Source organism: Cucurbita maxima, unplaced genomic scaffold (assembly GCF_002738345.1).
Source record: "Cucurbita maxima cultivar Rimu unplaced genomic scaffold, Cmax_1.0 Cma_Scf00005, whole genome shotgun sequence".
In the NCBI taxonomy this organism is placed as follows: Eukaryota; Viridiplantae; Streptophyta; class Magnoliopsida; order Cucurbitales; family Cucurbitaceae; genus Cucurbita; species Cucurbita maxima.
In genome coordinates, this window is record NW_019272021.1 from 2409287 (window position 1) to 2435610 (window position 26324).

The 26324-nt window shown below is 28.3% G+C and overlaps 3 protein-coding genes and 1 long non-coding RNA gene across 4 annotated transcripts in view; 3 read left to right on the forward strand and 1 right to left on the reverse strand.

Annotated features, from left to right (window-relative positions):
• LOC111479582 (cytochrome c oxidase subunit 5b-1, mitochondrial-like) overlaps nt 1–1946 on the forward strand; it is a 6752-nt gene extending 4806 nt beyond the window's left edge. Inside the window, exons 4-6 of the mRNA XM_023124297.1 lie at nt 639–705; nt 846–925; nt 1470–1946. Coding sequence (XP_022980065.1) covers nt 639–705; nt 846–925; nt 1470–1532 — 210 coding nt within the window. The 3' untranslated portion in view covers nt 1533–1946. The remainder of the gene's footprint in view (nt 1–638; nt 706–845; nt 926–1469) is intronic.
• A 4138-nt stretch (nt 1947–6084) lies between these two features.
• On the forward strand, nt 6085–11136 carry LOC111479600 (boron transporter 4-like). The gene is made up of 14 exons (XM_023124345.1): nt 6085–6186; nt 6678–6783; nt 6893–6975; nt 7682–7874; nt 7942–8080; nt 8365–8530; nt 8621–8787; nt 8922–9095; nt 9180–9275; nt 9370–9486; nt 9643–9965; nt 10188–10467; nt 10564–10701; nt 10819–11136. Exons 2-14 carry the CDS (start codon nt 6680–6682, stop codon nt 10831–10833), a joined length of 1995 nt encoding a protein of 664 aa, XP_022980113.1. The 5' UTR covers nt 6085–6186; nt 6678–6679; the 3' UTR covers nt 10834–11136.
• A 4088-nt stretch (nt 11137–15224) lies between these two features.
• LOC111479571 (acyl-protein thioesterase 2-like) lies at nt 15225–17793 on the forward strand. Its single transcript, XM_023124287.1, has 9 exons — nt 15225–15658; nt 15831–15948; nt 16424–16460; nt 16537–16606; nt 16693–16797; nt 16915–17065; nt 17147–17229; nt 17389–17482; nt 17572–17793. The coding sequence occupies exons 1-9, from the start codon at nt 15628–15630 to the stop codon at nt 17654–17656; spliced, it is 774 nt and encodes a 257-aa protein (XP_022980055.1). The 5' UTR covers nt 15225–15627; the 3' UTR covers nt 17657–17793.
• On the reverse strand, nt 17235–17730 carry LOC111479572. Its single transcript, XR_002717663.1, has 2 exons — nt 17560–17730; nt 17235–17459 (listed from the first exon to the last, which is right to left on the reverse strand). It is a non-coding gene; the product is annotated as an uncharacterized LOC111479572 (long non-coding RNA).
• Nucleotides 17794–26324: the final 8531 nt, after the last annotated feature.

A 26324-nucleotide genomic window follows, 5' to 3' on the forward strand; every position in this document is an offset into this window, starting at 1 on the left:
AAAAAAAAAAAAAAAAAAAAAAAAAAAAAAAAAAAAAAAAAAAAAAAAAAAAAAAATTACCATCACTGATGATATCTTGTTAAAATCACTGAAGGTTGAAGGGACTGAGAACTCCAGCAGAGTTTCTTTGAAAAATTACCATGAATATAAATGCCTTGATTTTCATATCCTGCTGATAGAATATCAACTTTGGAAAAAGAAATTTTAGGATGAGGAATCTTCTCCCTTCCCAATATTTTATTGTCTTGTTTCTCATTTGAAAATAGTGTTGTTTAAGTGCATCTGTGATACAGTATGCTAAGCAGATCTATGGTGCATTGCTGCCATCTAAGTGGGGTTTTGCTGAGGTTCCTTGTTATTAAATTTCTGTTTAGTTCGTACAAGTCTATGACTTTGACTATTCACTTATATGTTCTTATGAAAAAAACACTTTTATGTAGTTATTGATTTCCTGATCAGTTGTGTAATTATCTAAGGCCTTTCTTTTCTTCTGTATGAAAAATGTCTAACTTTCTTTGCGTTTTATGGAGTATGTGCTTCACACGTAGAAATACTGTGTTAGGGTATGCGAATGAAAGAAAGATTTTCTTGCTTGACTTATTTCTGGGAGAAATCTTAATACTTTTTTATTTCTTTAGGAAGCACCTGCAGTTATCAAGTCATATTATGATGAAAGATTAGTTGGATGCCCTGGAGGTGAAGGCGGTGGGTACTTGCAATCTCTCCTTTTCCATGCTTTTTCATAATTTTTGTGCGAGTCTAACAAAATGTTACATAGGCAAATTCTGTGTTCTTCTATTACACATAAGAATTTCAATCTTCTGATGCCTACTTTTCAATTGTAGAGGATGAGCATGATGTTGTCTGGTTTCGGCTGAGGAAAGACGTGCCACATGAATGCCCTGTGTGCTCACAGTACTTTGTGGTGAGAATTTATTTTAAATTATTATGTTTTGTTGACATGGTAGAAAGCTGGATTTTTTTCCCCGTTGTGGGTGGGTGGGGGCAAACTCTGCAACCTTACCTAATTTTCACGATAGTAAAAGGTTGGCATTCTTCAACTAGCATATGCCGAAGTATAGCTCCATTGGAAGGAAAGGACACAATAGTGAAAATACTAAAATGTCAATACCATAACTGTGAAAAGTGTTTTTAAACTAATCTTGCATTGTAATCAATTTCTTTTTTGATATTTGTTGCCCACTTAACCAAAAATGCTTAGATCGAAAGATTGTTTTTTGAGAAATAAATTATTGACAATATTTTCATATGCGCATGCGCGCACACATATATATATGTACAAGTGTTCCACTAGTAAACCTACTCTAATTTGGCCTTGCAACAATAGGGATTAGAATTTCTCTATCTGTCTCTCTTCCATGTTATCCCACTTTCTCCTTTGATGGAATGGGCTATTGGTATCTAAAATTACTCAGCAGAATTTTCCTAATCGTAACTTGTGTTCGCAGCTGGAAGTAGTGGGACCTGGAGGATCGCCGGATGGTTTTGGAGATGATGACCACCACCATTGATTGCAAGCATGCCCTTCTCGAAAATAAACCTTTGGCTTTTAGAAGAGACAAATCCCACAATATGCTGCAGTTCTTATTTAAAGCTGTGTTTTGTTTGTTTTCTAATGGTCCTTGTTTTTTTTGTTCTTCTTCAGCAACAAAGGGAATTTTAGTTGTTTCCGAGTACATTGGCAAGTCATCTGCTAGAAGTTCGGGTTGCTTTTCTTTTTTAGCTTTTCTTCTATGCATATCCAAATAATTGGAGGCATTTCAATTCTTTTCCATTACCTTCCAACCAAACCCATTAATCCTGGAAAGTAATTTCTAGAACTTCCAAAAAATAAATTGATTCAGGAACCGTGAAATGGCTGTATGGGAGTGGCTTTAGGTACCATGCCTTGCCACTTCTATTGCAAATCTTAAACTTTTCATACTTGCCCATTGATCTTCTTGATGTTATAATGGTACATCAAAGTCCTCTCATGATTCTCTTAGAAAACTTTGTGATGCTGTTGCGTAGTTCGGACTAAGGAAATAGATTTTGAAAATTTTGAGAGGTAATTGGAATATGTTCAATTTGGCTTATACTCTTATCTGGTTCAGTTTTTGGTGAAGCTGAAGAAACTATCAGTAATGCATTATTATTTGCACCATAATGAACAGGAGAAGTCCTTAGTCAAATTGAATGTTGGATATTTTACACAATCAAATCCTTTTTGATGACTAATAATTGCAAATTTTAATAAGAAAAATCATTTAGTTTGAAATTTCTATACCAAGATTCATTGAATGTCAGCTTAGAAACGACGCAAAAAATTCTCCCGACTTTCTAGAAATTGGATCACTGTTTCAAAATGTGAACTCAAAAGGGAAAAAAAAAAAATCCAGATATGGTAAAGCAGAAATTTCTTTACAAAAAGTTCACGATTTTAATCTTTGATTAAGGAATTATATTTAATAAAATTGGATTTATTTTTAACCAAGCTCATTTTTTCCGTAAAATAAGGAAATTAATTATCGGAAAAAAAATAAAACATAAAAACAAATGCAAACGACAACTTTTCTTGCGATTGCGGCACTCACTTTCCAAAGACAAGTGAGCTAAGCTAATTTGTATTTGGTCAGATGAATACATTTCCTGGTCTTGAATATTAGGAGGAGTTTAACACGTAAACTCTCTCTCTACCTACATATATATCACACATGGAATAACCTTTCCCAAATCACTATCTTTGAATAAATGGAACACCGACTTAGGTGTGCAAGCATGTGGAAAGAATATTTGAACGAACCAACATAATTACATAGTTTTATATTATTCTAAATGACTAAAAGTATGAACACTAGTAAGGGGATGAATTTAGCATAAAAAACTATGATTGTATAAGAGGGATGGGAAGAGAGAGATTTTTACATAATTTAATGAACCAATGTTACCTAAAAAAACCCAACAAATAAGAACATCAACTTTTGAGAAAATTAGGCTTTGCTTTTTTTTTTTTTTTTTTTTTTTTTTTTTTTTTTTTTTTGACTATTTTGATGCAAACCTCATGTTTNTAGGGTACATATATGGAGTTCAAATGCTATGATTCCTAATAAAATAGGGTGGGAAAGAAATGTTTTCTTTTTGGTATTATCATTAGGTATTAGTTTTAGAATTTGAGTTTTCGGGTATTTTAACATGATAATGACGTAAATAGTATGGTGTTTAGGGTCGTGCTTATTTTGTCATCCCTCTCGTTTTCTTATTGGGTTTACCTTGTTTACGGGTCGACCCCATGACGGCAAGAAAAGATGATCTTATACTATACTATGAGGAAATCTTATATATTTTTTCAAGTTCAGCGTGTCTAAGTGACATTTCAAACTATTTGTTTTAATTTTTGAGCTTTCAATATTCCATTTTAATTTAGAAACTATTTTTATCCATATTTTCATTTAAATTTTAACAAATGAACCACTAGAGTTGACTATTAATATGATTATGATTTCAAGCTGCACAAAAAGAGTTTAAAGTAGAAAAATAGAAATAACTAGAAATTATATGATTTAAAAAGTTTATAAACTAAAATAAACATTTTGAAAATTTTAAGACAAAAATAAAACAAACTTGAAAATGTAAACATAAACAATCAACCTGTTTTTATGACTCTTTTAATTTAAGGATATTTATTTCATATTAATTTATAAATTTAGGTCATATAAATCTCCAAATTTTTTAATTTTACAATAACTCTCAATTTTAAAAATATTAAATTAAATTCATTAATTCTTTATTTTGCATGTAAAGTTTTAAAAATATTAAATTATCAATATTTGATGTTGCTAAAGACTTTCAAAAATGTTAAATTATTAATTTTTTATTTTTTATTTTTCTGTAAAGACCTTAAAAATATTAAAATATCAATATTTTATGTTGCTGAAGACTTTTAAAATGTTAAATTGTAAAAAATATTAAATTATTATGTTGCGTGCAAAACTTAAAAAATGTTAAATTATTAATTTTTTATGTTGCATGTAAAGACATCAAAAATTTAAAATTATTAATATTTTATTTTGCATGTAAAGACATCAAAAATTTAAAATTATTAATATTTTATTTTGCATGTAAAGACATTAAAAATATTAAATGATTAATATTTTATGTTGCGTGCAAAACTTAAAAAATGTTAAATTATTAATTTTTTATGTTGCATGTAAAGACATCAAAAATTTAAAATTATTAATATTTTATTTTGCATGTAAAGACATTAAAAATTTAAAATTATTAATATTTTATTTTGCATGTAAAGACATTAAAAATATTAAATGATTAATATTTTATGTTGCGTGCAAAACTTAAAAAATGTTAAATTATTAATTTTTTATTTTTATTTTGCATGTAAAGACATTAAAAATTTAAAATTATTTTTTTTTAGTCAACTCAAATTGAGGATATTATAATTTTAGTTATCTACACTTCTAAATCGAATTTCACATTGTTTTTTGATTTCTTTGTTTTGACGTTTATAAATACCATTTTCTTTTATCAGTTTAGACCATAGTTTGTCTTGTACCCAACCGTTAATCTTTTCTTATCTTTTCATAATGTACAATATTCATTTATGCTATGCTCGAGAAGTTTATTCTAAGAATCTTGCTAATTTTGTTAGAATCTAAATTTAGACCAACATTAAGGTTATGTCTTACATGTATGAAATGATCTTTGTTAAGGTTAGCTGGGTTGAGAACTTCGAGTATTGTGTGGAGATAGTTTGATGGCTATAATATGAAAGTCACATTCAACTGGAATTTAGATGGAAACTTCTAACCTGGTTTAGCTTGAGAACCTAGTAGCTTGGCTAGACAACTAGTTAGACTCCTTTTCACAAACCCTCACGATAGTTGAATCGATGTTGTGTCGTTCAATCCTCTTTGGGTGTAGCTCAATGTTATTGAATATTGCGTCAGATTATCGATTGTATGATGATTTCATTGGTGCTCGCAACGATAGAGCTCGTTGAACGTACCTATGATTGACCCGAAATTAATCTAACCTATATTATTATTGTGGTGATAGATTCTAGATTTTGAGAATTGGAGCAAGTTGTCTAGCAACTTTAGTGAGGAAATTTGTGATGATCTTTGAGTCATTTTTGGTGAGTTTTCATAGATAATGGATCCATCGAACCTTAGTTCTATTATTATTTTGTGGGGATTACACGTTATGTGCACGGGTAATTAGGTACCAAGAACATCGAAAAGAGTGATCTAGTTCATCTTATGGATTAACCTCACCTTTATTATGTAGTTTTGTAAGAGGAATCATAGTATTTTTTTCAGCCATTAAGAATTGTCCATGGACGAGAACTGGTCACCAACATACGGGCAAATGGTCACTGTCTCTATGTGTTAGTCAAAGTCGAGCTAGATGATCTTGATCTAGGGAAGGTCACGAGCAAGTGACCCCATTTTAAAGAAAAAATTGGTCCCTTAAATTTGTTTCTTATTGCTATATGCATGTATGCACATCTAAGCCTTACGAAATATTTTTAATACTTATCATTTTTTTAAAAATGATTTTAAGATACATTGCAAACAAAAACAAAGTATATCAAAATGATCCGCGGTTGGTTTATGAATATAGTCTTGTTGTAGCCCCGTTTTTTAATAGATGAAAGAACACGACCTTCTTTTCTCTCGTTCTTCCAAATTTAATTTTAGCGTATCAGAATTTTATCTTCGTAATTATTTTTTTTCTATGAATTCAAAATTCTTTACCTAAATTGCATATATTTTATAATTCAATTTTTTTTTTTATTAGAGCATTAAGTTTGTAATATTTTTAAAGTTTAAAGCCAAGATTCCTACATTTAGAGTTAAAAATAATACAAAAATTGATTTTTTTTTTCCCTCTAATTTTAATGTACAACAAATGAATTATTATAGGTCACAATTTTTGAAGAACAAGCAAGGCAGCGTTTAATTGGCCAGCTTGAGAGTGTACGGTTACAAGAATTTGTTACGCCGCAGAGAACCAAAACTCATGATTCTGACCCCACACAAGCTCTCGCGGGTCTTTTTAAAGACGTCGCTCGGAAACTTGACTCCCTAGTCCTTCACTAATCACAACTACAAGACGCCAATTGAATCAGAACCACTGCAATTCCTTAGCTGTAAACCTCCACAATCTCCGGCAAGTTTTCCGGCATTATTTTCCGACGAACCGCCCTCTCTTTTCCTTTATCATTGCTCACTTGCATGTGGCTATTATGTTGTTATACTTTTCGTGTTTGTTTTTTTTTTTTTCTTCCATATGAGCAGCTTTGTGTTGTAATGTAGATCTAAGCATAGTTTGTGATTCTGTTCTTTATGAATCGGATTTGTTTTTCCCCTGTTCTGGCCGAAGAGTGGCTTTGGATTACTGTGTTTGGCTTTTATGGAAAACTGAATAGGCAATTGGAATTTGACCATTCGAGATTTGTGTGTATGTTCACGTCTTTCTGCTATGGTGTGATTTTCTCGAGAAACGGAAGAATCTCACTATCGCGGATACTTTATTTCGTATTTCTCTCCATTAACGGATGGAGTTCAGTACTGACTGCAATCCGAGCTTCTTGTAGTCGTATTTTTATGCTCCTATTCAGTGTTTGTTTTCCTAAATGCACTTTTAACTCTTCAATACAGAAATGGAGAATCTCAGGACTCCATTTAGGGGTATTGTGGATGATATCAGAGGAAGAAAAGCCTGTTATAAGCAAGATTGGGTTGATGGTCGACTTTCAGGAATCGGGTAATTTGTGAAGACTTTTATTATTATTAGTATTTGATTCAGCTCTGTTTAACTCGCGTTTGATGCTGCTTTTTAATTAATTTCCAGTTTTCTTTTGATGGTTTGACAGAATTTTGGCCCCAACTGCCTACGTTTTTTTCGCTTCTGCACTTCCTGTCATTGCTTTCGGTGCGCAACTGAGCCGAGATACAGGTTGGTTAAATTTTGATTAATTGTTCTACACTATGTAAACCTTGCTGAACCATATCTTTTACGTAAAATCAGAACTAGAAATAGAGAAAAAGGATGGCTAAACTAGAACCTTTTACTTTCTGATCATTGTATCCTTGATAGAAACACCAATCACAGAGAATTCTAATATTGAAGCTGCATCATCCAAACTAGATAATATTGATGAAAATTAAAGATTCTTGTCTGTTCATAATTAAAAGAATTATTTAAAAAAAAAAAAAAAATCGTTCTTTTACAGTTCTTTCAGAATCTAAAAGTATATTTGGAAAAAGATTTCTTAAAATTGCTTTATTATGATTTATTTTATCCGTTAGCTTACATATATTGCGTGAAGGAAAAAGAAAGAAGTAATTTTTGGAAAAGGCAGTTTGCTATGAAAACATCTTAAACCACAGGTAGTTCATATTTTGAAACTTTAGCATTGTTAACCACGCATCCATTATATCATAATCTAATCATTTGAAAAACTTAAAAAAAAAAAAAAACAATAAGTGTTCCCAATTTTCTATAACAAATGAAATGAAATAAAATTCAGATCCCCCTGGAGCCATTGACTAATTTCATGAGAATCACAGAATATTTGACCTCTTTCTAAATTTTTGTAATTTACTATCATGCATGTGGAATGTGGACTACTTACTTTGATATATTGATTATTGTTCCATAGATGGAAGCTTGAGCGCAGTAGAAACATTGGCTTCCACAGCCATTTGTGGCATCCTTCATTCAATTCTTGGTGGGCAGCCTCTCCTAATTGTAGGTGTTGCAGAACCTACAATTATTATGTATACCTATTTGTACAATTTTAGCAAGGATAGGAAAGATATAGGGGGAGACCTCTTCTTGGCTTGGGCCGGATGGTAAGCTGCCAATTTTTTAACTACAGATGGGCTTCGGTATGTCAGAATATTGACTTTTGTTCTACAGGGTTTGTGTCTGGACAGCCCTGTTGCTGTTTCTTCTTGCTATATTCAATGCTTCCAGACTAATCAACAGATTTACAAGGATTGCAGGGGAGCTTTTTGGCATGTTAATCTCCGTTCTGTTCATTCAAGAAGCTATTAAGGTGTGTTTAAGTAGGAAGGGAATTTACCTTTTTTATTACTCAAGTTGTAGTTAGATTGAGGTAGGTAGTTTAAAACTCGTTGGATGATAAAATATAAATTGTCAATATTTATTCGTTATTATTAATTCTTTTTTATGGTGTAAATTTCAAATTTTTAATACTTACATTCTACAGTGATCCAACAAGATAATACTTTATGAGTGGAAACTTTGAATTTACAATATAGTTTTATATTTAATAATAATAGTAATTTTCCACTGATGGCTCAGTTTTGAATCATTCAGGGAGTGTTGAGTGAATTTGAAGTTCCCCATGCTGAGGATAAACGTTTAGAAAAATATCAATTTCATTGGCTTTACACGAATGGATTACTGGGAATCATATTTACTTTTGGCCTTCTCTATACTGCCTTGAAGAGCAGAAAGGCAAGATCATGGTTGTATGGGACAGGTTTGTCAATGCAATGCAGATTGATTCTCTTGAGCAATTACTCCGATGAACATTCTAAGCATACTGATAAACTCTCACTGTGTCCCATAGGCTGGCTAAGGAGTTTCATTGCAGACTACGGAGTTCCTCTGATGGTTCTAGTATGGACTGCACTATCATTTGCTGTACCAAGCAAAGTCCCCACTGGAGTTCCTAGAAGACTTCAAAGTCCTTTGGCATGGCAATCTACTTCTCTGCACCATTGGACAGTTGTCATGGTAACTCCTCTGCCCTTAGCATTTTAGTCTGAGGTCTTGTAGTATGGTTTACCTTGAAGAGACTTGTAAAAGGTATTTTTATATGAACTCATATTTCTTCCTTACTGAAAGCTAATAGTTTTGTTTTCTTACAGGACATGGGGAAGATACCTCCTGCATACATTTTTGCGGCCTTTATTCCTGCTGTAATGATTGCAGGACTTTATTTTTTTGATCATAGTGTTGCATCACAGCTGGCACAGCAAAAGGAGTTTAATCTCAAGAACCCTTCTGCATACCACCACGACATCCTGTTGCTGGGATTTATGGTAATTTCTACATGAAACTGCTGGTAAGTGACTTTCATTAAGTTCCAAGATAAACTAACTCTATGTAATGGAAAATAATTTCAGACGTTGCTTTGCGGGTTAATCGGGCTTCCTCCTTCAAATGGGGTTTTGCCACAGTCTCCCATGCACACCAAGTGTCTTGCAACTCTCAGAAGGCGTGTAAGTCTTCAATTACCAAGGAGTGAAATGTGGCAAGTACTTTACTTATGTTTCCTCATATTAGATGCTTAGTTTTACTTATCATGGATTGTAGTTGATGCGAAGGAAGATGGTAGAAAGTGCAAAGGAAGGCCTAAAAAGGAAAGCTAGTGATTCCGAAATCTACGGTCAAATGCAAGCTGTGTTCTTAGAAATGGAGAGCAGCCCAATTGTATGCCTTTTGGTTGTCAAACATGAAATTGTTCTTTAACTTCTTATTACTGACAGCGACAGCAATTGATTTATCCTTTATCACTTCTCAAATCTGAACTTGAGTTGCTGGAAAATGTTAGCGAATAACATTCTGATCCTTTATGGTGTTGGGCAGACGACATCAGTAGTCAAAGAGCTGAAAGATTTGAAGGAGGCAATCATGAAAGCTGATACTAATCATGAAAACACAAGGGATACATTTGACCCAGAGAAGCATATTGATGCTTATCTTCCTGTTCGAGTGAACGAGCAAAGATTGAGCAATCTGCTGCAATCACTTCTGGTGGCAGCATCAGTATTTGCTTTACCAGCAATAAAGAAGATACCAACATCAGTTCTCTGGGGATATTTCGCGTACATGGCCATCGACAGTCTACCTGGAAACCAATTTTGGGAAAGGATTTTACTTCTCTTTGTAATGCCTAGTCGACGTTACAAGTAAGCTTTTCGTACCCACTTAGACATATACAGTTTTGACTTATGACTTGCTAATCCATTACTCTTTCAACTTCCATTATGGTTTCTTAATTATGAATCACCTATTGTTGCATAGTCTGACCTTTCTTTAGTTAGTGGTATTGATTTTTCTTATCATGAGCTATTTGATTTTCTTAAACAGCTAACTTCTGTTGTGGTTGTCGATATTTTCTCTTTTTCCAGGGTCCTAGAAGGCTTTCATGCTTCCTTTGTGGAGTCTGTGCCATTCAAATACATAGCCGCATTCACTCTATTTCAATTTGTGTATTTCCTCATTTGTTATGGAGTGACTTGGATCCCCATAGCTGGAGTGTTGTTTCCTTTGCCTTTCTTCCTCCTCATTGGCATAAGACATCGCATCCTTCCCAAGCTACTCCAACCCCGTTATTTGCAGGAGCTCGATGCAGCTGAGTATGAAGAACTAACCGGTACTCCAACTGTCTCGCTTAGCCTTTCTATCAAGGTACATAAGATCCATCCTCTATATCATAGTTTATAGTCTCTAAAACTTCTATCTTTCTGCATAAAACGCTGGCTTATTTTATTTTTTCTTTGATAGGAAATGAATACCTCTCAAATGGTTAATAATGAAGATGAAGTTGAAATATGTGATGCTGAAATACTAGATGAGTTGACAACCCACAGAGGGGAGTTGAAGGTTAGAACTAAAAGCTTCAACGAGGATAGACAGGGTCAGGTATAAAAATACAGACACTTCCCATCTCTTTCAAAGATCAAAATTGTTAGCAATCGATGAAGAAGTAGACACTCAATTGGATGATACTTCACAATCATGTATGCTTTCCTTTTGCAGATCCATCCCGACTAAGGCATTGGCAATGACAAATACTAAAGTTGACTTAAAGTGATACAAAAATCATGTGGGTATGTATCTATCCCCTTGTGATGGTATTGGAAAATGAAGGCTAAGTAGGAAGGATTTTATAGTAGCTTATAGGAATTTCCTTCTAAAGATTGATGGCTAATACAAGAAATCTACTGTTATTTTTTCATATAAGAACCATTTGTAATCCAAGCTTATAGTAGTTGGTTATCAAATACATGTATGGGTTTGCCACTGCTTCATGATTGATTATACAGGAAATAAGAACCATTAGTAATGATATGACTATGTATGGCTTATTTGATGTATCTCCCCCATGTATGTAAATTTTATGACCATGTGTATGACTCTAGAGTCATCATGAATTGTATGACTACGTGTATGACTCTAGAGGCACTATGAATTGAAATATTTTATTTAGTATGTCTGAAATATCATGATAATATATGTTAATCTCATTGAGAATGTATCACATGATAATATGGAATGTATCATCCTTTAGACCCATGATTTTTTTGTAGGACCTCATGCATATTTCATGTATGTTGAGCATGAATTCGTGCATATAAAAATGATTTTGGGTTCTATTTATTTTTGTGGTTCGGTTGCACAAAGAGTGCATTGGCCTATATTTTGGTTTAGGGTTCATATGTTGATATCAATTCCAATACCTATGTTGCTGTTGTCCCAAACAATAATTTTACAATCGACGAATCACCTACCTTATTAAAAACATTGTTTTGTTTTTAATAAGTGATTTATGTATCTCATTTATCTTTTAGAACGATAAATAATGAACGAATGTGAATGTTAATCAATTATACATAATTCTAATAACAACATTTTTAAAGTCCGAATAGTTTTTTTTTTTTGGAATGGGAAGTTGATGGACCACACAGTAACATATTACCTAAACAAAACGTACATTATTACATTATTAGAAAAGTAATTCTTTAAGCGTCTAAATAGGAAGATTCCTAAAATCCATGACGTGGTAGTAATGGGGAGTTCTCAATTATTATTATTATTATCATTATATTTTATTTTATTTTGAGTTCGCAAAAATTCAAATATTATATGCATATTTTAACCGACCTATATGAATATTTCTATTTTTGTTTGTTGAAAATTCAACTGAATAAAAAAAAATAGACTTATTGGAACAAAAATTGGTTTAAAAAGATTTTTAAAAAGAAATAATTTAAAAATAGAGTTTAGTATTAATTTTGGGATAATGGTGGAGGAACATAGAAGAGATAGCTATCTAACAAAGAAACAAAATAGAATCATTTTCCCCATCAAAATATTTATTTAAACCCAAACCAAAATTTTGAAAAATATAATAATATTGTACTAATTTCTAAGTGGGAACTCCTTATTCCTTTCCTTTTCCCTCCAATTATTTAATATTTCCCTTTAATTTTAATTTAAATTATGTTGCAATTAGGTTAGGTTAATTTAAACACCAAAGCCCAACCAAAAGAAGTTCATTATTTAGGTAATCAATACCTTAAAGTTCCTTTTTGGAAACTGTCGTATTCATATCGTTAATTTTTAAACAGAATCATTACAAACATTAATTTTCTATTCTTTTTTTCTTTCTATTCTCAAAACCATTGCTTAATTAACTTCTCATTAACTTTTTTTTTATTTCTTTTTCTTTACTTCCCGAAAAAAAAGAAATTCAAATTCTGGGTCCAATTTCACACCTTCAAAAATTCAAAAATTTAAGGTTATCGTAAAACCACGACCCTTCCCAATGGTATAATATTGTTCATTTTGCATAAGCTTTCATGGTTTTGATCTTGGTTTACTCAAAAGATCTCGTACCAATGAAGATGTATTCCTTATAAACTCATGATCAACTCTTTAGTTAGCCGATGTGGGAATCTTCCTCTCCCAACAATACTCAATCGATCTAAATGTATTATACATAATAAATAGTAAAATTATAAGTTTAGTTTCTGAACTTTCATGTTTGTACACATAAGGTCTATACACAAGATCCCTAAAATTTCAATGTTGTTTAATAGTCCCTGAACTTTAAAAAGTGTCTACTAACTCTCTAAACTTTCAATATTGTTTTGAGTCAATAAGTCCTCAAACTTTCAACTTTGTATCTAACAAGTCTTTGACTTTTTCAACCTTTTTTAAAATTCACAAATCTGTCGGCAAATTTAAAGTCAAGAATACTTTAGCAGAATCCATTAGGCAGAAAGTTCATGAACAAACTTGTAATTGATTATTGAAAAGCAGAAAACATTAACAAAGTACTCAGCTGTGGTTCACAAATGTCTAGTCCATGAATTTGCACCTGCTTCTTGCCTATATTATGCTTTCAATCTACCTAGCCTAGCAAGATGATGAAGTGAATATAAAAAGAAGATTATTAGAGTTGATGTTATAAAAACCTGTTAAGATTCCATCTTTTTGGTTCTAAAATGCATACAACTTTTCTTAATAAGCTCAAATGCTCATAATACCCAATCAGACAAACAGAACGAGAACAAGAACAAGAACTATTTTAATGTCCAACAAAGAATAGTGCCAACAGCATATGTTGTTTCTTGTCTAAAAAACAATGAGCCCACAATTAAGCACAGACCAATTATATAATCAGGTTGGATTATTTCTCCAATTTAAAGGGTGGGTGGTGGAGGATGAGGAGGAAGAGGAGGAGGAGGAGGAGTTGACAAACAAAAAGGTTGAACTTTCCATAAAGGAAGGAAAAGAGCCCAAACATTGACCAACACACAAAAGTGTAGATTCTTCTTTGCCATGCACTCACAAGTTGCCTCTTATTTTGAAACAGGTAGTTCAAGCTAAAGCTCTCAAAATCAGAGCATTTTTCATAGCCAAATGTCAGGCTTTTCCTCTTTCATACCAAGCTTGCATTCATTTGCAACTGAACTAGTTCTGAAAAATGGTAATGGAAATTCTCGACAGCCCGACTGCAATGGCTAACATAAGAATGAATCTCAGGGAAGAAGATAAGAAAAGAAAGAAAGAAGGAAGGCTCCAACCCCACCACTACTCTTGAATCAGTAAAGCCACAAAAGGGGGGGAGGGGGTGTTGGAAGGGATAGGAATGAAGATAATATTAAGAGAGATATCTGATCCCAAGATGCCTACACTGTAGAGTTGAAGTTTTCATCATTTTGGGTCTGACTAAAAGTTAGTGGTGTAAAATTGACTGAGACCTTCTACCTAACCTCTGTGTAGCCACTAAGTGGTGAGCGTGTCCTCAAACTCATTTTCTTCAGCTGTAGAATCTATTCCTCACACCCAAATTTTTCTATTCCTTATTGCTGCTATCAGACCCTCCTCCATCAGAAACACATCCAAAATGATTCTCAAAAGTTTCAACATAGCAGTGGAAGTGTAGAGTTTAAACGGTTCATAAAGGATAAATGAAAAGCTTCTTGTGAGATCCCACGTCGGTTGGAGAGGAGAACGAAACATTTAAAGGGTGTGGAAACCTCTCCCTAACATACGCATTTTAAAAACCATGAGAGAAAGTCTAAAGAGGACAATATCTGCTAGCGGTGGGTTTGAGCTGTTACACTTCTATTCTCACTAAACTTTGAAGTTAGGTAGAAGTAGTAGAGGAGCATATTTCCAAGTAAAATGATGTTCTTGGGTAAGTAAAGAAGTAGATTGAGTGATTAGAAGAATTGGGTAATATGGAAAACCTTGATTTGGTAACCATACTGGGGAGAATGATGTTGACGAGTTTTTGTGTCATGTGAAGTTTGGCTAAAGATTTAGCAAATCTATAGGCTGTAGAACAAGTACTTTTGTCTCCCTCCATGAGCCTCAGATAAGAATGGATCATTTGAGCTCTATTTTTCAGCTACATAATCAGATCAATCAATAAAAACAAGAAGATCACAATTCTAATACCCTGGAAGATGAAATAATAATGATTTGATTCTGCTAGATTTGTTGTCAATATGGTGGCCGTGTGTGCATGGATACAAACAAAAGTAGTCTTTGTAGTGGGTCTCAGAGCAATCAAAATACAATGAACTGGCAAGCAGAAGAGAAGAAAGAGCAGAGAAAAAAGTTGAAATGCTTTTTTATTGTGCATAATTCCAGGTTGGTAACCACATATGAACAATTATAGTATAAAAATACAAATACAGAATATAAGATAAAATTACTTAGCACTGCAATTTTAGATATTTGTTCTTACTTAAATTAGATAGATTGGACACTCGAGCCAACCTCACTTTCTGGTTAATGGCATCAATCAGAAATTCATTAAAAATGATTGATAATAGATATTTCCTTCGACAAACTGAGGGGTTGGGTTGTTCTTTGTAATTTCTAGTAATATTCTTGAAGTTTTTCATTGGATTTGCTTTATTTCTGGCCGCTCCCCAGTGCCCACAAGCATAGATTCTCTCTATTTTGCATATCCAGAGCTCTCTCTCCTAGCTGGGAGCGTTGCGGATGGATGGATGGATGGATGGATGTGCTCTTCCTGCTGGGATTCTTTGTGTTTCTTAAAAAGATTTCCTGCTTTTGTCCTTGTCTTTACTTCTCCTTTTCACAGATGCCTCTCCCTTTCTGAGTTTCTTGGCAATTTGGTGCACGGTGCAGCTGGTGTACAAACCACACTACCATAGTGATTCATATTCTCCCACATTTTATTCCACTTTCACATCACCAAATTGGCTATAAATAGACATTTTCATTGTTGTTTTTCTACATCACAGCATATTACACTCCTGGGGGGTTATTGCATATATTCACAAGTGCCTCTTAACTTTCAATATGAGCCACTCACATTCTAATATCAGCTCTGGTTTGTTTACTTTTCACATTCCTTCTCATTACTTTTTCCATGCACGCACATTTGCTTGAAGCCTCCATCTTTGTCCCTCTTGATGTTCCCTTTAACGTATGGATTAGTTGTTTTCTATAATCTAACAGTTCATGATTCATAGAAGTTACACATTCTGGTGGCTAAACTGCAGGCAGTAGATCATCAGCAAGAAGGCCATTAGAATTTGGAAGGACACATGTTGTGAGGCCCAAAGGAAAACACCAGGCCACCATTGTTTGGTTGCATGGCCTTGGTGATAATGGCTCTAGGTAATGCCTCTTTTTGTCCTCTAAATGCTCAACTTCATGTAAATGAGCTATCTAAGACTGTTCATATAAGAACCTGCGTTATCTAAGACTATACTCAAATAATCAAACATGTTTGATAGCTGTTTAATGAGCTCCGTAGAAGCTAGCCTAAGCACTAAGGTTTCTTGCAGAGAAATTTGTGACTGTCTATGTTGGATGTTTATTTTACTAGCTTGCCATCAACAGTGGACAGTTTTATTCCTTTCCCCTTTGTATAAAGTAATTTTTACCTTCTTTAAGAAGGGTTTCCTAAGCCAAATGACAAAGGGAAAGGTGGTCTCAGAATGTCAACATGTTCATACTCTTCCCTAGAGTTCTAAACTTTTCCAAGGATGTTGTTTTAGAGGTTCTGTACTTTAATTCTATGATATTTTTGCTAATAACCAATCTAATAAGTTCTGCTTTCTTGCTTTTTTTTTTCTCTGTTTAACTGCAGCTCTTCTCAGCTCCTCGAAACCCTTCATCTTCCAAACGTAAGAAACATAATTCTATACTATCAAATGGGTATCTTCCTCCCTATACTAATCACAATTTCTTTCACATACACAGATCAAATGGATTTGTCCAACTGCTCCAACTCGACCGGTATCTCTACTCGGAGGCTTTCCTTGCACTGCATGTTAGTTCAACATCCTACTTTTCTCAAAGTTTTCATTCCTAAGCCCATATTTTCTAAAACTGTTCCATGTGATTCTTTCTTATCAGGGTTTGATGTGGGAGAGTTTTCAGAAGAAGGTCCAGACGATTGGGAAGGTCTCGATGCCTCAGCTGCCCATATTGTAAACTTACTGTCTGCAGAGCCATCTGATGGTAAGCTTAGAGTTACAGCCAAAACTTTTAACAATCTGGGAATCTTTATATATACTAAATGAATTGTTCCCCAACTTGATGGAGAATAAATTTATTTAATTCAACCATTTGTGACAGTAAAAGTTGGGATTGGAGGGTTCAGTATGGGAGCTGCAATGGCACTTTACTCTGCAACTTGCTGTGCTCTTGGAAAGTATGGAAATGGAGTCCCATACCCCATCTACCTAAGGGCGGTTGTTGGGCTTAGTGGCTGGCTTCCTGGGTCAAGGTATGTTGTTTGGAGAGAAAAATGTCCATGAATGATAATTGTTCGTATAGAATCAAATAATATACTGAAAATGGCATACAGGGGCTTAAGGAATAAATTTGAAGCATCACACGAGGCTACAAGGCGAGCAGCATCGATTCCTATCTTACAGTTTCATGGAACAGGTGGGTATCTAAATCTTACGCATACAAATATACATCAAATTGAAGATTTCAACCATCAGAACACAGCATTTGTTTAAAAGACATCGATTCTCAAATGTTTAAAGGGGAAAATAAACTGATATGTTCAATAATTTCATCGATTATGAACCGAAAATGCAGCTGATGAGGTAGTACCTATGAAGTATGGAGAGAAATCAGCGCAGTCGTTGAGCACAGCTGGGTTTAGAACCCTAATTTTCAAAAGCCAAGAAGGGTACGGTTGTATTCATTTCAAAAGCATAAAATTGAACAAGCAAAATGAAAAGGGTCAAAAGGGTGTTGATTGATTACTGGTGTTTGCAGGCTCGGACATTACACGGTCCCGAAAGAGATGAACGAAGTGTGCAGTTGGCTGAACTCTAGGCTGGGACTTGAGGGCTATCGCTGAAAGTTCTTCAATACTCAATTTTCAATTGTAGTAGCTGATAACAAAGAGGACGCTTGTGCTTTTGGTTTGAGTAGGCTATGAGTTTTGGACTAGTTCTTAATTTTATAAAATTTGTAGTATCATCTCTTTCCATATTAATAATTGACCCACTCGAACGAATTCAAACATGTGAGAAAGTTTCCATTATCATGGTTATGGTTAGGATGATAAAAGTCTTACATCCTCTAATTTTGGGAATGATTATGAGTTTATAAACAAAAAATACTCTCTTCACTGTGGTGACGCCTTTTGGGAGCTCAAAGCAAAGTCTAAGAGTTAATGCTCAAATTTAGACAATATTATACCATTTTGGGGAGTCGTGTTCGTCTAACATGGTATTAGAGTCATGCCCTAAAACTTAGTCATGCCAATAGATTGGTAAATCCACAAATATCGAACAAATGACTCCAAAAGAAAAGGAGTCAAGCCTTCTCGAAGGCAGTAAAAAATTACTAAGACTCCAAAGGAGTCGAGCCTCGATTAAGGGGAGGCGCACTTTGTTCAAGGGGATGTGTTGGATGATGAAAGTCCCACGTCGACTAACTTAGAAAATGATCATGGGTTTATAAATAAAAAATACTCTCTCCAATCAAACCATTGTGGAGGTCGTGTTCGTCTAACATCTATCATATCATTCAACAATATAATTATTTTAAAATAAAAGGTATATAAGTAATTTCTTAGGTGTGTTTTTAAAATATAAAATTTTAAATAATGAGTTCAAATAATAATTATTTTAATTTATAAATAAAATAAAAAATATATAATTTAATTTCATACTTAATATAGGTTTTAAAATTATAAAAGTTCAAATAATTATTATTTTAAAATTATAAATAAAATAGAAAAATATAATTTAATTTCATACTTAATAAACACATTTATAATTTAATTTCATACTTAATAAACACATTTATGTTTATTTTTTTTAAGTTTATTAAGTTTTAAAATTATAGATAAATAAATAATTTATAAAAACATATATTTAATTTCATACTTAATCAACACATTTTGTTTTTAAAAGTTTATTAGGTTTTAAAATGATAAAAGTTCAAATAATAATTATTTTAAAATTATAAATAAAATGGAAAAATATAATTTAATTTCATACTTAATAAACACTCTTTTTTTTTTAATTTATTAAGTTTTAAAATTATAGATAAATAAATAATTTATAAAAAAAAAATGTGTTTTTAAATATAAAATTTTAAATAATTAGTTCATTTAAAATTATAAATAAAATAGAAAAATATAATTTAATTTCATACTTAATAAACACATTTTTTTTTAAGTTTATTAGATTTTAAAATTATAGATAAATTAATAAAAAATAAAATTAATTAAAAATGGAAGTAAGATTTGATGTTCAAATAATAATTATTTTAAAATAAAAAATATAATTTAATTTCATATTTAATAAACACATTTAAAGTTTATTAGGTTTTAAAATTATAAAAGTTCAAATAATAATTATTTTAAAATTATAAATAAAATAGAAAAATATAATTTAATTTCATACTTAATAAACACATTTTTAAAAATTTATTAGGTTTTAAAATTATAGATAAATTAATAAAAATAAAATTAATTAAAAAATGTAAGTTAGATTTGATGTTCAAATAATAATTATTTTAAAATAGAAAAATATAATTTAAATCCATACTTAATAAACATATTTTTTTAAAAAAATTTATTAGGTTTTAAAATTATAGATAAATAAATACTTTATAATTTTTTTTAAGGTATAAGTAATTTGTGTTTTTAAAATATAAAATTTTAAATAATGAGTTTAAATAATAATTATTTTAAAATTATAAATAAAATAGAAAAATATAATTTAATTTTATACTTAATAAACACATTTAAAAGTTTATTAGGTTTAAAAATTATAGATAAATAAATAATTTATAATTTTTTTTAAAAGGGTATATAAGTAATTTTTGTTTTTAAAATATAAAATTTTAAATAATTAGTTTAAATAATAATTATTTTAAAATTATAAATAAAATAGAAAAATATAATTTAATTTAATACTTAATAAACGCACTTTAAAAGTTTATTAGATTTTAAAATTATAGATAAATAAATCATTTATAAAAAAATAAAATTAATTAAAAATGTAATTTAGATTTAATGAAATAATAATTATTTTAAAATTATAAATAAAATAAAAAAATATAATTTAATTTCATACCTAATAAACACATTTTTAAAAGTTTATTAGGTTTTAAAATTATAAATAAATAAATAAATAATTTATAAAAAATAAAATTAATTAAAAAATGTAAGTTATATTTGATGTTCAAATAATAATTATTTTAAATTTATAAATAAAATAGAAAAATATAATAGAAAATTATAATTTAATTTCATACTTAATAAACACATTTTTAAAAGTTTATTAAATAAAATAGAAAATTTTAATTTAATTTATATAAGTAATTTGTATTTTTAAAATATAAAATTTTAAATAATTAGTTCAAATAATAATTATTTTAAAATTATAAATAAAATAGAAAAATATAATTTAATTTCATACTTAATAAACACATTTAAAAGTTTATTAGGTTTTAAAATTATAGATAAATAAATAATTTATAAATTTTTTTTAGAGAGGGTATATAAGTAATTTGTGTTTTTAAAATATAAAATTTTAAATAATTAGTTGAAATAATTATTTTAAAATTATAAATAAAATAAAAAAATATAATTTAATTTCATACCCGATAAACACATTTTTAAAAGTTTATTAGATTTTAAAATTATAGATAAATAAATAAATAATTTATAAAAAATGAAATTAATTAAAAATGTAAGTTAGATTTGATGATCAAATAATAATTATTTTAAAATTATAAATAAAATAGAAAAATATTATTTAATTTCATCCTTAATAAACACATTTTTAAAAGTTTATTAAATAAAATAAAAAAACATAATTTAATTTCATACTTACAAGTTTATTAGGTTTTAAAATTATAGATAAATAAATAATTTGTAAAAAATGAAATTAATTAAAAATGTAATTTAAATTTGATGTTGAAATAATAATTATTTTAAAATTATAAATAAAATAGAAAAATATAATTTAATTTCATACCCAATGGTTTATTAGGTTTTAAAATTATAGATAAATAAATAATTTATAAAAAATAAAATTAATTAAAAAGGTAAGTCAAATAATAATTATTTTAAAATTATAAATAAAATAAAAAAATATAATTTAATTTCATACGTAATAAACAAATTTTTAAAAGTTTATTAGGTTTAAAATTATGGATAAATAAATAATTTATAAAAAATTAAATTACAATATCTTTTTTTTAATTTAATCATAATATTAAATTTATATGAGTTATACGTAATAATTTTCCGTCAAAATTAAAAAAATAAAAATAAAATAAAATCTTAACAATTTTTGTGGATCTCACTTTTTAAACTCTAATATACAGGAGTATCAATTTTTGATTTTTGTTAGTACAGGTAAACTTGTTATTGTGAATAGAGAACGTGTTATAATTAGTGAGATTAGGCCTCTTTCATTGTTGGTGGGTTGGATGCATTTAATCTAGCATTTGATTAGGCCTCATTTGATAGTTGAACCAGTTGCCTCTTAGTTTATCATCAAATTTGAGCTCGAACCTCCTATTGGGATGTCAAATGTTGACGTCGACAACTGTTGATAGATTTGAGTTCAATCCTATTTGCAGTAGCTCCCATTACATGCGATACTAGAGCGGGATCTTTAGAATTCTCAATTCCCATTGTTTTTGGTTGACCAATTACTCGAACATTGACCAAAATTCATTAAAAATTGTTGGAATTCTTCATCAATTGACCCAATATTAGTAGGGTTGTCTTCAAGTAATTCTTGATTAAATGACCTAGCATCAATTGACCCAATATTAGTAGCGTTGTTTACAACCCGATGATTCTCCTCTTGAAAACCAATAAATATAGAATTTTAAAAAGTTTTAAACAAACTCGAACACTTCAAAAATAATATAACATAAAATTTAAAGATTTATTAAACACATTTTTTTCAAATTCAAACCTGTTGGGCGCCATGAGGATTACTACATAATCGACAAGAACATGATTCAGTACAAGAAAGTCCTTTCTGCAAATCATAGAAACAGATTAATACAAAAGTGTTAAAAAAAAAAACGTATTATTCTTCAAGCAATGTTATGAAAATGAACCTGAAAGCATTCACAGTATCTTTTTCGGCACATTGACTGCTTGCACTTGCATCCTCTTACTTCTGAAGATAAATTCTCCTCATTCTCATCTACCTGAACGGATTCAAACCCCTAATTATTTTCAAAATACAACCACACCCGACACCACTCTTTTCCTCATTCTTATTATAATCACTCACTTGTTTTAGATTGAAAGCTGATGGATTTTTGTTTAGAATATTTTGTTTGACAATCTCGACAGTGTCCTCATATAAAGGTAAGTTGGAGCAATCTGTGCAGCCACAATCATTCTTGCAATAAAACCCGGTTGAAAAACATTCGCAATATCTGCATGAACATGGAGTTAAACATCAAATCAAAAAGAGTATCAAAATTATGGGTTGGTAACAAAATTATGTGTTCTTGGTTTTAAAGTGTCACTTACAATTTTAGACACTCTGATTTCTTGCAATTGCAACTTCGGCTAGATCTGCTCTCATTGTCCTCCCTTATTTAATAATAAATATATAAGAAATTACTCTTTATCCATAAACTCATTAAGTTAAAAAAAAAAAAGTTCACCTCTTTCTTTTGATGTTAGAATTATCGTTCATCTGATTCATATAAATGTCTGGACAATTATCGTTCATGTCATTCATACAAATGTCTGGAAGCACCTGCCCTTACATAAAATACATACACATTATAAAAATAATTTAATTTTATATTTATATATAGATAAGGTAATTATTTTTTACCACGCTAGGAATTTCATTTTGATTGAGATTGATGTTTTGATCTCCACCATTAAAATTGTTTATCTCTATGCCAGTATTTTCTGACACGATATTGGTTTCGGTACAAATGTTATCAATCTCGTTCAGATGGACGACGCTGGTACAAATGTTATCAATCTCGTTTAGTTGCACGACGCTTTGGTTGTAATCCATTGCAATATTGTCTATATTAGTTCTAAAATAACCAAAATTGATGTTACGTTAATCAAAATAAAATAAAATTTAATACACGGAATACAAAAAAAAATATATTTAATAGAAGTTGTCGAGAAGACGAACCCTAGGTCTTCAATGGATGGAAGACTTTTGAAGATAGAATCCAAATCCAAATCCTGCCATTATAACCAAAAAAAAATTGTAACAAAAATAATTTAACAATGAATAATTAAATAAATAAGAACATAAACGAAAATACCTTATAAATATCAGAAGGAGAAGATGGAATGGAAGACATGAGTGAAAATTAATTTGGGAGGAAATTTTGATGGGTTAATTACTGATGAGTGAAAAATTATGACTTTCTTTATAATTTATAGAAATAATTTCTAATTTATTTAGGATTATTATTATTATTATCTTCTGAAGATTATTTATTTATTTATTTTGTAATGAATATTTAAAAAATATTTTTAAAAAGATAAATATTAAAAAAAATATAATTTTAAAATATTTTAAAAAAATCGTATAAAAATATTTTTAAAAAGATAAATATTAAAAAAAATATAATTTTAAAATATTTTAAAAAAATCGTATTTTTTTAAAATAAAATATATAAAAAAAGGGAAATTTAATTTGAGAGGAAAATTTAATTTGTTAATATATTGAAATAAGGTTATGACTTTGTTTACCATTTATAAAAATAATTTCTAATAGTATTTAAAGAGATCTACCAAAATTATTTAAAAAAGATTTAATTTTGAAATATTTAAAAAAAGATCTAATTTTGAATATTTAAAAAACATCTAACTTTAAAATATTTATTTAAAGTTTATTAAGTTTTAAAATTATAGATAAATAAATAATTTATAAAAACATATATTTAATTTCATACTTAATAAACTCATTTTGTTTTTAAAACTTTATTAGGTTTTAAAATGATAAAAGTTCAAATAATATTATAAATAAAATGGATAAATATAATTTAATTTCATACTTAATAAACACATTTTTTTTCAAATAATATTATAAATAAAATGGATAAATATAATTTAATTTCATACTTAATAAACACATTTTTTTTAAGTTTATTAGGTTTTAAAATTATAGATAAATTAATAAAAAATAAAATTAATTAAAAATAGAAATTAGATTTGATGTTCAAATAATAATTATTTTAAAATAAAAAATATAATTTAATTTTAAAAATAGAAATTAGATTTGATGTTCAAATAATAATTATTTTAAAATAAAAAATATAATTTAATTTCATATTTAGTAAACATATTTAGAGTTTATTAGGTTTTGAAATTATAAAAGTTCAAATAATAATTATTTTAAAATTATAAATAAAATAAAAAAATTTAATTTAATTTCATACTTAATAAACACATTTTTAAAAGTTTATTAAGTTTAAAATTATAGATAAATTAATAAAAATAAAATTAATTAAAAAATGTAAGTTAGATTTGATGTTCAAATAATAATTATTTTAAAATAGAAAAATATAATTTAATTCCATACTTAATAAACATATTCTTTTCAAAAAAATTATTAGGTTTTAAAATTATAGATAAATAAACTTTATAATTTTTTTTTAAGGTATAAGTAATTTGTGTTTTTAAAATATAAATTTTCAAATAATGAGTTTAAATAATAATTATTTTAAAATTATAAATAAAATAGAAAAATATAATTTAATTTCATACTTAATAAACACATTTAAAAGTTTATTAGGTTTAAAAATTATAGATAAATAAATAATTTATAAATTTTTTTAAAAGGGTATATAAGTAATTTTTGTTTTTAAAATATAAAATTTTAAATAATTAGTTCAAATAATAATTATTTTAAAATTATAAATAAAATAGAAAAATATAATTTAATTTAATACTTAATAAACACACTTTAAAAGTTTATTAGATTTTAAAATTATAGATAAATAAATCATTTATAAAAAATAAAATTAATTAAAAATGTAATTTAGATTTGATGAAATAATAGTTATTTTAAAATTATAAATAAAATAAAAAATATAATTTAATTTCATACCTAATAAACACATTTTTAAAAGTTTATTAGGTTTTAAAATTATAGATAAATACATAAATAATTTATAAAAAATGTAAGTTATATTTGATGTTCAAATAATAATTATTTTAAAATTATAAATAAAATAGAAAAATATAATAGAAAATTATAATTTAATTTCATACTTAATAAACACATTTTTAAAAGTTTATTAAATAAAATAGAAAATTTTAATTTAATTTATATAAGTAATTTGTATTTTTAAAATATAAAATTTTAAATAATTAGTTCAAATAATAATTATTTTAAAATTATAAATAAAATAGAAAAATATAATTTAATTTCATACTTAATAAACACATTCAAAAGTTTTTTAGGTTTTAAAATTATAGATAAATAAATAATTTATAAATTTTTTTTAGAGAGGGTATATAAGTAATTTGTGTTTTTAAAATATAAAATTTTAAATAATTAGTTCAAATAATTATTTTAAAATTATAAATAAAATAAAAAAATATAATTTAATTTCATACCCGATAAACACATTTTTAAAAGTTTATTAGATTTTAAAATTATAGATAAATAAATAAATAATTTATAAAAAATGAAATTAATTAAAAATGTAAGTTAGATTTGATGATCAAATAATAATTATTTTAAAATTATAAATAAAATAGAAAAATATTATTTAATTTCATCCTTAATAAACACATTTTTAAAAGTTTATTAAATAAAATAAAAAAACATAATTTAATTTCATACTTACAAGTTTATTAGGTTTTAAAATTATAGATAAATAAATAATTTGTAAAAAATGAAATTAATTAAAAATGTAATTTAAATTTGATGTTGAAATAATAATTATTTTAAAATTATAAATAAAATAGAAAAATATAATTTAATTTCATACCCAATGGTTTATTAGGTTTTAAAATTATAGATAAATAAATAATTTATAAAAAATAAAATTAATTAAAAAGGTAAGTCAAATAATAATTATTTTAAAATTATAAATAAAATAAAAAAATATAATTTAATTTCATACGTAATAAACAAATTTTTAAAAGTTTATTAGGTTTAAAATTATGGATAAATAAATAATTTATAAAAAATTAAATTACAATATCTTTTTTTTAATTTAATCATAATATTAAATTTATATGAGTTATACGTAATAATTTTCCGTCAAAATTAAAAAAATAAAAATAAAATAAAATCTTAACAATTTTTGTGGATCTCACTTTTTAAACTCTAATATACAGTAGTATCAATTTTTGATTTTTGTTAGTACAGGTAAACTTGTTATTGTGAATAGAGAACGTGTTATAATTAGTGAGATTAGGCCTCTTTCATTGTTGGTGGGTTGGATGCATTTAATCTAGCATTTGATTAGGCCTCATTTGATAGTTGAACCAGTTGCCTCTTAGTTTATCATCAAATTTGAGCTCGAACCTCCTATTGGGA

What these genes read in the sequence shown, in the direction of transcription:
- LOC111479600 (XM_023124345.1), top strand. Translation starts at nt 6,680, where the DNA reads ATGGAGAATCTCAGGACTCCATTTAGGGGTATTGTGGATGATATCAGA. An exon ending in ATGCCTAGTCGACGTTACAA is followed by an intron (nt 9,966 to 10,187) that starts GTAAGCTTTTCG and finishes CTCTTTTTCCAG; the next exon opens with GGTCCTAGAAGGCTTTCATG. An exon ending in CGCTTAGCCTTTCTATCAAG is followed by an intron (nt 10,468 to 10,563) that starts GTACATAAGATC and finishes TTTCTTTGATAG; the next exon opens with GAAATGAATACCTCTCAAAT.
- LOC111479571 (XM_023124287.1), top strand. Translation starts at nt 15,628, where the DNA reads ATGAGCCACTCACATTCTAATATCAGCTCTG. An exon ending in ACATTCTAATATCAGCTCTG is followed by an intron (nt 15,659 to 15,830) that starts GTTTGTTTACTT and finishes GCTAAACTGCAG; the next exon opens with GCAGTAGATCATCAGCAAGA. An exon ending in ATTTTCAAAAGCCAAGAAGG is followed by an intron (nt 17,483 to 17,571) that starts GTACGGTTGTAT and finishes TGGTGTTTGCAG; the next exon opens with GCTCGGACATTACACGGTCC.